This window comes from Hemitrygon akajei, chromosome 9 (assembly GCF_048418815.1).
Source record: "Hemitrygon akajei chromosome 9, sHemAka1.3, whole genome shotgun sequence".
In the NCBI taxonomy this organism is placed as follows: Eukaryota; Metazoa; Chordata; class Chondrichthyes; order Myliobatiformes; family Dasyatidae; genus Hemitrygon; species Hemitrygon akajei.
Window position 1 is genome coordinate 159,789,757 of NC_133132.1, and position 13,313 is coordinate 159,803,069.

Consider the following 13,313-nt stretch of genomic DNA (forward strand, 5'->3'; position numbering starts at 1 on the left):
TGAGTTAATCTTGAAATTTGATAGGGAGAGAGTAAAACTGAGGTAGCAGTAGAGATTGTGGAGGCATTAGTAACAAACTTTCAAAAATCATTGAACTAGTGGTGTCAGACCACTAGAAAATTGCAAATGTCACTCCATTCTTTGAGAAAGGAGGAAGGCAGCAGAAAGGAAATTATAGACCTCAGTGGTTGGGAAGATGTTGGAGTCAGTTGTTAAGGATGAAATTATGGAGTACTTGGTGATACAGGACAAGATAGGACAAAGTCAGCATGGTTTCCTTAAGAGAAAATCTTGCTTGATGAACCTGTTGGAATTGAGGAGATTACACGTTGAATAGATAAAGGGGATGCAGTGGATGTTGTATATTTGGACTTTCAGAAAGCCTTTGTCAAGATGCCTCACATGATGCTGTTTACCAAGTTAAGAGCCCATGGTATTACAGGAAAAGTTACTGGCATGGCTAGAGCATTGGCTGATTGATAGGAGGCAGCAAGTGGGAATAAAAGGATCCTTTTCTGGTTTTCTGCCAGTGACTAGTGGTGTTTTGCAGGGATCAGTGTTGGTACTGCTTCTTTTTATGCTGTATATCAATGATCTGGATGATGGAAAAGATGGCTTTGTTGCCAGATTTGCAGATGATATGAAGATTAGTGGAGGAGCAGGTAGAATTGAGGAAACAGGTAGGCTACAGTAGGACAGACAGATTAGGAGAATGGGCAAGAGAGTGGCAAATGAAATACAATGTTGGAAAATGCATGGTCATGCACTTTGACAATAGAAATAAATCTGTAGACTATTTTCTAAATGGGATGAAAATCAAAATATTGAAGATGCAAAGGGACTTGGGAGTCCTTGTGCAGAACACCCTAAAGGTAGAGTCGGTGGTGAGGAAGGCAAATTCAACATCAACATTCAATTCAACAGGTCTAGAACACAAGAGCAGGGATGTGATGTTGAGGTTTTATAAGGCTCTGATGAGGCCTCACCATGAGTATTGTGAACAGTTTTGGGCTCCTCATCTAAGAAAAGATGTGCTGGCATTGGAGAGGGTTCAGAGGACGTTCACGGAGATATTCTCCAGAATAAAAGGGTTATCATATGAGGAATGTTTGATAGTTCTGGGTCTGTACTTGCTGGAATTCAGAAGGATGAGGGGGTATTGCATTGAAGCCTTTGGGATGTTGAAAGACTTAGATGTGGAAAGGGTATTTCCCATAATACAGAGTCTAGGACAAGAGGGCACAGCCTCAGGGTAGAAAAGCATTTACTTAAAACAGTGATATGGAGAAATTTCTTTAGCCGGTAGATAGTGTGTTTGTTGAATTTATTATCGCAGGCGGCTGTGGAGGCCAGGCTCTTGGGTGTATTTATGGCAGAGCTTGATAGGTTCTTGATTGGACATGGCATCAAATGTTATAGGCTGGGGATTGGGGCTGAACAGGGGAAAAATAATCAGCCATGATTGAATGGCAGAGCAGATTTGATGGGCCAAATGGCCTAATCCTGCTCCTATGTCTTATGGTCATTTCAAGAGGACTCGAATATAAAAGCAAGGATGTCATGTTGAGACTTTATAAAGCACTGATGAGCTCTCACTTGGAATATTGTGAGCAGGTTTGGGCCCCTTATTTTAGAATGGATGTGTTAAAACTAGAGAAGGTTCAAATGAGGTTCACAAAAATGATTCCAGGACTGAATGGCTTGTCATATGAAGAGTGTTTGATGGCTCTGGGCCTGTATTCAGAAGAATGAGGGGTGACCTCATTGAAACCTATGAATGGTGAAAGGCCCTGAGAGAGTGGATGTGGACAAGAAGTTTCCTATGGTGGGAGAGCCTCAAACAGGAGGACACAGCTTCAGAATAGAGTGGTGTCCTTTCAGAACGGAGATGAGGGTTTTTTTTTGCTACAGTTTGATGAAGCTGTGGAATTCTTTGCCACAGGCAACTATAGAGGCCAAGTCTTTATATTAAAGGCAGAGGTTGTTAGATTCTTGATTGGTCAGGGCATGAAAGGATATGGGGAGAAGGCAGGAGACTAGGGCTGAGAGGAAAATTTGATTAGCCATGATGAAATGGCGGAGCACACTGAATGGGCCAAATGGCCTAATTCTGCTCTTATATATTATTGTCTTGAGATATGGTTTTATGGTCTTAATGTTTGGAGCAGGGACCGTTCAACATTAGAGAGGGGGAGGTCATTGGGTTGGTGAAGAACTACCAGGGCTGGAGCTGGAGCAGGAGCAGGGATTAGAGTCAGAAGAGGGTGATGTGGGCAATGGGAGTGAGAATAGGAGAGGAGAGATGAAGTGAAGGGTGAGGTGACCAGAGGTGAATCTGAAGTGAAACGGGAGAAAAAAGCAATAAGTATAATGTAAGGGCTGGGAGGAGTAGGATAAGAGATAAAGACGCTTTGGTGAGAACAAGAGGTTGCGGTAGGAAATGAAGAGTTGGGAGCTTGAAACTGGGTGGAAGGGGAAAGTGGTACCTACAGAGCTTTGGAAGACTATGGGCATCCAGGCGGGGCTTCAGTTGCCTAGAAACGATGGGAGAACAAGGAAGTCCAGATGTACTGTATCTTCAGGTGCCTGGAATTGGGTGGAAAGTTAAGAAATCCAGATGGGTATTTAGCCTGAAACAAGAGAAAATCTGCAAATGCTGGAAATCCAAGCGACACACAAAAAACGCTGGAGGAACTCAGCAGGCCAGGCAGCATCTATGGGAAAGAATATAGTTGACGTTTCAGTCCGAGACCCTTTATCTTTTCCATACATGCTGCCTGGCCTGCTGAGTTCTTCCATAATTTTGTACGTGTTGCTTGGATCTTCAGCCTGGTGTCAAGTGGGAGAACTAGAAAGTCCAGGTGGATCTTTGGTTGCCTGAAGGTGAGCAGATATCTAATCCAGTGAAACAGAGAATAGCACATCTACAGCACTTGCATTTGTGAATAACTTTTCAGAAGTTTTGGAAAACTTTAGATTTCATAACTTATTACAATTGATATACCAAAAGGAGGAAAGCCTTCAGTAAATGCAGTAAATGTTATTTAGATCTTTCCTGGGGTGAACCAGGTACTTTTTGATATCATCAGTTCAATACACTTTCCTGTTTATATTGCTACCCAAAACTTTTCAGTTCTTTTTTTTTCTATTACTCAAGTGATGTATTTATCTTAGGGAGCAATATGAAAAATTATGTGTAAAGTTAGAAAGACAACACGCAGATGAGAAACGGTCTGCATTGGCTCACCTCTCACATCAAAAGGACCAGGAAATCAGTGCAGAGAAGGAAGGCTGCCAGAAAAAGGTAGAAGATCTTTTGAATCAGGTATGTGTTGATCTTATATAAAGTTAGTACTATACTATGTGTAGATATAGCTTAAATTTTGCAAAACTATATTTCTTCTTTTCCTTGGACCTTGCGCATTTAAAAACAATAAAATTAGCAGGACTAAATACCAGTCATAAAGAAAATATATTCCTTTGAAATTGTTCTGTTGTTTTCATGTGCTTAGTGTTTTGACTGGAAATAAAATTTAAAAAAATTAATTAGGTCTACTCAATTATAATTGGTTATATGATGGAAATGATTATATTTTCTCTTGCAACTCTCTTTTGAAGACAGTGGTTTATGTTAAGGTATCATTCCACTGATATGAGTTTTTGTTGTACAAAATAATCAGTGATTGTGTGCATCTCTGAACTGTGGGTGGGCTTCATAATGGGAAAAGATATACCAGAAGAGCCAGTTCACCTGCCAAGGTGGGTCCTGCCTTCGTCACTATTGATATTTGTGTTCTTTTGTTGCATATCAATCCCATAGAGCACGTTCTTCTTCATCTCCCAGAAACATTATACTTGGGTGCCACAGTAGCATAGTGGTTAGCGTGATACTATTACAGCTTGGGGTGTTCCAGAGTTTGAAGTTCAATTCTGGTTCTGTCTCTAAGGGTTTGTATCTTCTGCCCAGGGACCATGTGGCTTTCTTCTGGGTGCTCTGGCTTCCTCTCGCAGTCCAAAAATGTACTGGTTAGTAGCTTAATTGGTCATTGTAAATTGTCCATTGAATAGGCTAGTGCTAAATAGGTGGACCGCTGGGCGGTGCAGCTTGTTGGGCCAGAAGGACTTGTCCCATGCTACATCTCTAAATAAATAACTTAATTAATTAAGTAAATAAATCAATCAAAAAGTTGTAGCTAGAATAATTTTAATTGTATCTTTATCAATGGCAAGGAATCAATGATAAACTGCAAAGGAACAAAAAGCATCAGGTTGCCTATTGTTTCAAGAGACTACATTTTTACAGGTCGTGTCAAGACAGATATTTGGTTAGGCATTAAAGATGCATATTGATAAAGTTAAAGCAATATTTTACATGCTTACTTTTCTTTAAGGTTACTAGATTTTTATATGTAAAACCCTGAAATATAAAATCAAATGAGGGATCATGTTGAAAGAAAAGAATTTGGTATCATTCAGTTTTGCTGTATCTTTCAAACAATCTGATAGTTTTGATTATAGTACCCCAGTTGGACCAATTCCATCAGCTCCCTTTTTCTTTTAAGTCTAACCACAAAGAATGTTTAAAACTTAAACTAAATTGCAAGCAATCTGAATGGATAAAGTAATAAGAAAATGAAAACTGATCAAAACTTGATGAATTAGTAAAGAAAAAGACAAAAATATAAAGAGAAATGTGGGTATGAAGTAGAAAGGGAAGATAGGGAGAAGAGAAGAAAGAAAAATTCAGTTTTAAAGAACTAGTTATGGTTCTGTTTGATTTCTTGTTTAAACTTTTCACACCTAGCTACTGTACATCATTAATTTCAGATGGAACGTCTCTTTTTTTTCTTTTAATAATTTTAATTTGTTTCAAATGCATAATGTTCAGAAGCCCCTTCAATTATAAAAATTGCATTGTTGGTTCAGGACAGACAGACAGACAGACATACTTTATTGATCCCGAGGGAAATTGGGTAAGAACTGAATGTGACCATTAGTTATCTGCCATCTTGATAATAAGAGCGGTCACTCTCATATTTCCTGTGAAGTTTAATTTTTTTTATCAGGGCTTGGTTCAATTCTGCAAAGAAATTTAGACAATTTGGATTGGAACTTAACTGAGCTTTCATAAGAAAGATAACTGCCAATAAATCCTTCTGTTTCTCCTTTTATCACTCTGCTAAAATTTTAAAGGAGATTGATGGAATAGTAATTGATCCCATTGGATATTGGTTCCATCGGATTTGCTTTGGATTTTATGGTCAGGAAATAGGATATTTTCATTTATCAAGTGGTACCAGTTTTGCAACTATATCAATTAAACTCAACTGCTTGACCAGGAGAGGGCAAATTTTATAGAAAATGTTTACTCCTAAAGTTGAGATGTGGTCAGGCTCCACTGATATTTCTGTTTTCAGAATGATTAGCTGTTTTGTACCACATCATTGCTGGCAATGCATGAGCCAAAGGATATAGATGAGGACTTAATCTCATACGTATTCATAAAGGAGAAGGACATGATAGCTGGAGACTTCAAGGAGGGAAACAGTGAAGTCTAGAATGAATTATCATTAATAAGGATGTGGTATTAGATGAGTTAGAGAGATTACTGGTGGGATGAATCTCTTGGGTCTAATGATATTTATGTGCTATGTGAGGTGAGGAGGAGATTGCTGGGAACCTGATCAGGATTTTCAAAATGTTCACTGACCACAATTGTGGTGTGAGATGATCTAAGGATTGCAAGTATGTTGCAACTTTATAAAACACATGTTAGGCCACAGGGGAAGTACTGTGTACATTTTTGGTTGAACACTATAGAAAATACAAGAATGCACTGGAGGAGTAAAGAGGGGAGTGAAGAGAAGCACTCTCAAAAACTTTAAGAAATATCTAGATAAGCACTTGGATGTTCAAGGAATAGAAATCTGTTGGCAAAGTACTGGTAAATGGAATTAGTATGGATAGGTATTTGATGGTTGGCTTCGACATGGTGAGTTAAAGAGCCTATTTCTGTGCTTTCTGCCTGTTTGACTTTATCACCCAATGTGTCCAAAATTTCCATGTACTTTAAATAGTTTGAAGTAAATTTTACTATCAAAGTAACATAGAAACATAGAAAACCTACAGCACAATACAGGACCTTCGGCCCACAAAGTTGTGCTGAACATGTCCCTACCTTAGAAATTACTAGGCTTACCTATAGTCCTCTATTTTTCTAAACTCCATGTACCTATCCAAAAGACTCTTAAAAGACCCTATCGTATCCGCTTCCACCACCGTTGCCGGCAACCCATTCCATGCACTCACCACTCTCTGAGTAAAAAACCTACCCCTGACATCTCCTCTGTACCTACTCCCCAGCACCTTAAACCTGTGTCCTCTTGTGGCAACCATTTCAGCCCTGGGAAAAAACGTCTGACTATTCACACGATCAATGCCTCTCATCATCTTATACACCTCCATCAGGTCACCTCTCATCGTCCTTTGCTCCAAGGAGAAAAGGCCGAGTTCACTCAACCTATTCTCATAAGGCATGCTCCCTAATCCAGGCAACACCCTTGAAAATCTCCTCTGGACCCTTTCTATGGTTTCCACATCCTTCCTGTAGTGAGGCATCACCAAATATAACCACAAGATTCATTTACTTAAGGGCATACTTAATAAGTGTATAGAATAATAACTATAATGGAATCAATGAAAGACTGCCCATCTAGGGCATTCTACCAGAGTGCAGAAGACAACAAACTACAAATTCAAAAAGAAGAAACAATAATAGAGATACATAAGCCATAAATATCAAAGACATGAGATAAAGAGTCCTTGAAAGTGAGTCCATTGGTTGTGGGAACATTTCAATGATGGGGCAAATGAAGTTGAATGAAGTTATCTCCTTTTGTTCAAGTGCCTGATGCAGAGGGATGGTAACTGTTCCAGAACCTGGTGGTGTGAGTCCTGAGGCTTTTGTACCTTTTTCCAGATGGCAGCAGTGAGAAAAGGGCATGTCCTAGGTTGTGGGGGTCTCTAATAATGGATTCTGCCTTCCTGCAACAGCATTTCATGTAGATGTGCTCAATGGTTGGGAGGACCTTACCCATGATGGACTGGGCCTTATCCACTACTTTTTGTAGGATCTTCAGTTCAAGGGCATTGGTATTTTCAATGGTTTAAAAGAGATCTTTTTGTGTGTTGAGATCTGTTTGGTATGAATTTTGAATTTAACATTGACAAAATACATTGGTTATACAATTAAGTATCAAAGTTGTTAATACAACTCTTAAAACTCCCTCTAAATGTGCAAATATTGAATATAATTTTCATCTTTTTAACAGTGTGCTAAAATCATCACACTGTTCATTATGAACATTTGTATTTTTTTCCAAATTGTTTATTCAATTTACAGTTAGATTCTGATCTTTTTTTTATTCCTGTGGTCTTTTTCATAGCGGCACTTTCTAGGTGAAGCATTACAAAAATCTATCAGTAATGTAAGTGAGATGCAATTTTCATCCTGCCTGATACCTGATGTGTAGGTGTGGCATGCTTGCATTACTTGATTTACTCATAGTAAGTTCCTCTACATGTAAAAGAGTTTGCTTCAACATATTTTTTGTATTTGGAAAAAGATTAAAATACATGCAATATTCATCTCACCAAGATATATACATATATGTATATATGTGTGTTTGTGTGTTTGATTTTTGCATGTTTATTTAATATTTCTCATTTCCCATAAATAATAACTTACAATGAGGATTTCATCTAGAAATAAACAAAAAAACTCCATTGTTGTTAAACTTTATAAAGGTATGTCAAGATATAAAGACACAACATCGTTATATATTTCAGTTTATTGTTACTTATTCCTTTTTTAGTTTTAGAACCAGAAAACTTAACACTGTTTTAGAAGCAGATGGTCTGAATAAAACTTTCTACCTTCCACCTTTCCCAAAAGTTGACGGGCTGAAATTGTGTCCTTGGTCACATTAATAGAACTAAATTGTGGAAGTGGAGTTCAATGAGCAGCCACTGCTCTATGTAGAAGATTGTGAAATTGCTAGCAGATGAATTTCTACCCTGTATATTTTATCTCTGCAATATAAATGAAGAGGGTTATGCATAATTCATTCACCATTCTTGCATGTTTATGACTTTGCAGTCCTGTAATTGTTCATTCAACACGCTTTGAGCTGGCCTTACCACTTTTAGTAAACGAATAACTTTATAAATGTTTAATGTACTTGGCATTTATGTATTTTTATTTGAACTTATGGTTGTAAAGAAAAATAATTTAAATAAATTCCTTTCAACTGGGAAGAATTGGGGTCCAATTAGGAGTTTTTATTTAAAGATGAGATAGGAGAATGTGTTAAGTAGAACTTAAATTCAAAATATGACATTTTAACCAAGTATAAAACTGATTTTGTGCAGAAGCATTTTGAAGTTGAATGTGATAGTGAAAAATAGATATAGAATCATGGACGTTTGCAATGCTTAGTTATGCATCAAGCAATGTGGCTTTTAAGCTTTGTTTCACATTGAGCTTCTTTAAAAAATAAATTGTAATATGCTCACAAACTACCTTTGCATGAAAAATTGTGCTAGTAGATTTTGTATGTTGCATGAGAAGAAAGCCATTTGATAAAAAGCACCTGCTGTGACTTCAATGATTTTATGTTTATAGGTTGTTCATAATAGTATAAATGCATGTTAGTTTTATGAGTGACTTTTCATCAGTAGATGAACTACATCAAACATAGCCTTGGGTAAAAACACAATAGTAGTTTATGAATAATATATAATTTTGTGCATTGTTTACGTGTTTCCACAATAATTGCTTTGTGATGATTACATTGTTGGCTGATTATCAATGCATCTTGCAGTTCTTCTCAGATTTGCAGTCTTGTGTCTATGGACATTTTGAAGAAGTGTAAGACATTATCATTTGTGTTTCTGATGGGTAGGCCAACTCAGCAACGACAAGAATTATTACTGTGTGTTAAGAGTGATATTGTATATCTTATGAATAGGAATTTTCAACATCATTTTGGGTGAACAGCACTTGCACAATTACTAAGTAATTTGGTCAATTATTTCTTTGCTTGCTGAACTCTGGAGAATGTGAGTGTTCCAGAAGGCCATTTTACCCCTTAAATTGTGCATCTTTAAATTAGCAAATACTCTGAAACAGGATGCTATGACCATATAAGAAGCAGGTAAGAGGGATCCAAAGGAGAATTCCAGAAAAGCTCCAGTCCTTATTTTCTCCAACAGGTACAAAGTTGTTGCCTCCTGTGTGGATGAGGGTGGTGTCCATTACATCATTGTGCATGAAGCCATTCAAGTAGAGAGAAAAGATAAATGTAATAATCATAAGGGACAGCATATTCTCTGTGACAAAGACAGAGACTCACAAAGGCTAAATTTCCTGCCTGTTACTATGGTTAAGGATATCCTTTCTAGCCTGGAGAAGAACTTGGAGAGTTAGGAGTAGAAGAACGGTGAGAGTGTTCTATAGGCCAAAAATATGGCTTAGAGATAGGGTGGAGCATAAATGGCAAAATATCTAAAGCATACATGAAAGCAACTACAATTGTTATGAGACATTTTAATGTATAGAATTGATGGGGTGTGTCAGATTGGCAAGAATATGTGAAAAGAATAGTGGAGTGCATCCCAGGTTGCCTCTTAGGGCAGAAACAGGCTACTATAAATTTAGTCATCAGTAATGAGGAAAGATTAATAAAAACTTTTGTATTAAACTAGGAACTAGAGATCACTGTGTTATAACTCCTGAAGCAATATGAAGTTAAAAGCTGTAGGACCAAAATCACTGTCTTCTATTTAAATAAGGGAAATTGCGTAATGATGAAATTATCAAAGGTGGACTGGGAAAATAAACAACAGTGGTAGATGTTCAGAAATCTAGTCCATAATGCTCAGCAGGAATTTATCCAAATTAGATATAAGATTCCATAAGAAAGAGGCACAAACTGTGGTTAATAGACAATAGACAATAGGTGCAGAAGTAGACCATTCGGCCCTTCGAGCCTGCACCGCCATTTTGAGATCATGGCTGATCAATTCCTATCAATACCCGGTTCCTGCCTTGTCCCCATATCCCTTGATTCCCCCATCCATAAGATACCTATCTAGCTCCTTCTTGAAAGCATCCAGAGAATTGGCCTCCACTACCTTCCAAGGCAGTGCATTCCAGACCCCCACAACTCTCTGGGAGAAGAAGTTTTTCCTTAACTCTGTCCTAAATGACCTACCCCTTATTCTCAAACCATGCCCTCTGGTACTGGACTCTCCCAGCATCTGGAACATATTTCCTGCCTCTATCTTGTCCAATCCCTTAATAATCTTATATGTTTCAATCAGATCCCCTCTCAATCTCCTTAATTCCAGCGTGTACAAGCCCAGTCTCTCTAACCTCTCTGCGTAAGACAGTCCAGACATCCCAGGAATTAACCTCGTGAATCTACGCTGCACTTCCTCTACAGCCAGGATGTCCTTCCTTAACCCTGGAGACCAAAACTGTACACAATACTCCAGGTGTGGTCTCACCAGGGCTCTGTACAAATGCAAGAGGATTTCCTTGCTCTTGTACTCAATTCCCTTTGTAATAAAGGCCAACATTCCATTAGCCTTCTTCACTGCCTGCTGCACTTGCTCATTCACCTTCAGGGACTGATGAACAAGGACTCCGAGATCTCTTTGTATTACTCCCTTACCCAACTCTACACCGTTCAGATAATAATCTGCCTTCCTGTTCTTACTCCCAAAGTGGATAACCTCACACTTATTCACATTAAACGCCATCTGCCAAGTATCTGCCCACTCACCCAGCCTATCCAAGTCACCCTGAATTCTCCTAACATCCTCATCACATGTCACACTGCCACCCAGCTTAGTATCATCAGCAAATTTGCTGATGTTATTTTCTATGCCTTCATCCAAATTGTTAATGTAAATGGTAAACAGCTGTGGTCCCAATACCGAGCCCTGTGGCACCCCACTAGTCACCACCTGTCATTCCGAGAAACACCCATTCACCGCTACCCTTTGCTTTCTATCTGCCAACCAGTTTTCTATCCATGTCAATGCCTTCCCCCCGATGCCCTGAGCTTTGATTTTACCCACCGATCTTCTATGTGGGACCTTATCAAATGCCTTCTGAAAATCGAGGTACACTACATCCACTGGATCTCCCCCATCTAACTTCCTGGTTACATCCTCGAAAAACTCCAACAGATTAGTCAAGCATGATTTACCCTTGGTAAATCCATGCTGGCTCGGCCCAATCCTATCACTGCTATCTAGATATGCCACTATTTCATCCTTAATAATGGACTCTAGCATCTTTCCCACCATCGATGTCAGGCTGACAGGTCGATAGTTCTCTGTTTTCTCCCTCCCTCCTTTCTTAAAAAGTGGGATAACATTAGCCATTCTCCAATCCTCAGGAATTGATCCTGAATCTAAGGAACAATGGAAAATGATTACCAATGCATCCACAATTTCCAGGGCCACCTCCTTTAGTACCCTCGGGTGCAGACCATCTGGACCTGGGGATTTGTCAGCCTTCAGTCCCATCAGTCTTCTCATCACCGTTTCCTTCCGAATGTCAATCTGTTTCATTTCCTCTGTTACCCTATGTCCTTGGCCCATCCATACATCTGGGAGATTGCTTGTGTCTTCCTTAGTGAAAACAGATCTAAAGTACTCATTAAATTCTTCTGCCATTTCTCTGTTTCCCATAACAATTTCACCCAATTCATTCTTCAAGGGCCCAACATTGTTCTTAACTATCTTCTTTCTCTTCACATACCTAAAAAAGCTTTTGCTATCTTCCTTTATATTCCTGGCTAGCTTGCGTTCGTACCTCATTTTTTCTCCCTGTATTGCCTTTTTAGTTAAGTTCTGTTGTTCCTTAAAAACTTCCCAATCATCTGTCCTCCCACTCACCTTAGCTCTGTCATATTTCCTTTTTTTTAATGCTATGCAGTCTCTGACTTCCTTTGTCAACCACTGAGGCCCCTTTTCCCCCCTTTGAATCCTTCCTTCTCTGGGGGATGACCTGATTTTGCACCTTGTGCATTATTCCCAAGAATACCTGCCATTGCTGTTCCACTGTCTTTTCTGCTAGGCTATCCGTCCAGTCAACTTTGGCCAGCTCCTCCCTCATGGCTCCATAGTTTCCCCGTTCATCTGCAACACTGACACCTCTGAGCTGCCCTTATCCTTCTCAAATTGCAGATAAAAGCTTATCATATTGTGATCACTACCTCCTAATGGCTCCTTTACTGCGAGATCACTTATCAAATCTTGTTCATTACATAGCACTAAATCCAGAATAGTCTTGTCCCTGGTCGGCTCTCGTACAAGTTGTTCCAAGAATGCATCCCGTAGGCACTCTACAAACTCCCTATCCTGTGGTCCAGCACCAACCTGATTCTCCCAGTTCACCTGCATGTTGAAATCTCCCATAACTACTGCGACATTACCTTTGCCACATGTCAATGTTAACTCTCTATTCAACTTGCACCCAATATCCATGCTACTGTTTGGTGGCCTGTAGACAACACCCATTTGGGTCCTTTTGCCCTTACTGCTCCTCAGTTCTATCCACACAGACTCTACTTCTCCTGACCCTATGTCCCCCCTTGCAAAGGACTGAATCTCATTCCTCACCAGCAGGGCCACCCCACCCCCTCTGCCCACATTTCTGTCCCTACGATAGCACGTATACCCTTGTACATTCATTTCCCAGGTCTGATCTCCCTGCAGCCATGTCTCCATTATCCCAACAACATCATAGTTACCCATTTGCTCCTGGGCTTCAAGCTCATCCGCCTTATTCCTGACACTTGGTGCATTCAGATATAGAATTTTTAACCCATTTCTCCTCTCTCTGTTTGAATCGCTGCCTATTGTGCTTAACCCAGCTCCCCGAACTCCCATCGGGCTATACGCCCCTAGAATTTTGTTGTCCTTCCTACATTTACTTATTCTTTCAACACATTTAACTCCATGTTCCGTCAGACCATCCCTCTGTACACGAGTCCTCCTTATCACTTGTTCCACCCCACCTTCCTCTACTACACACTTAATATTTCGGAACCGTGTAGTCCCCACCTGTCCTTTATTCTTCCTCTCGCTATCCTCTCTCACATTCTGGATCCCCGCCCCCTGCAAATTTAGTTTGAGGAAATATCAGATTAACATATCAGGTCAGCAATGATGTTAAATTGAACAATAGAGCATATAAAGTGACAAGGACTGGGAAGTTTTAGGATTCAGCAACAGAA

At 39.4% G+C, this 13,313-nt stretch overlaps 1 protein-coding gene across 8 annotated transcripts in view; it reads left to right on the top strand.

The window, feature by feature from the left end:
• The window catches only part of fam184ab (family with sequence similarity 184 member Ab), a 187,527-nt gene that overhangs the window by 126,835 nt on the left and 47,379 nt on the right, over positions 1 to 13,313 (top strand). For 5 of the 8 annotated variants that reach the window (XM_073057386.1, XM_073057391.1, XM_073057387.1 and 2 more), the window contains exons 9-10: positions 3,175 to 3,325; positions 7,446 to 7,487. In XM_073057386.1, the coding sequence (XP_072913487.1) occupies positions 3,175 to 3,325; positions 7,446 to 7,487 (193 nt within the window). The remainder of the gene's footprint in view (positions 1 to 3,174; positions 3,326 to 7,445; positions 7,488 to 13,313) is intronic. The other 3 variants (XM_073057390.1, XM_073057389.1, XM_073057393.1) reach the window with 1 other exon arrangement.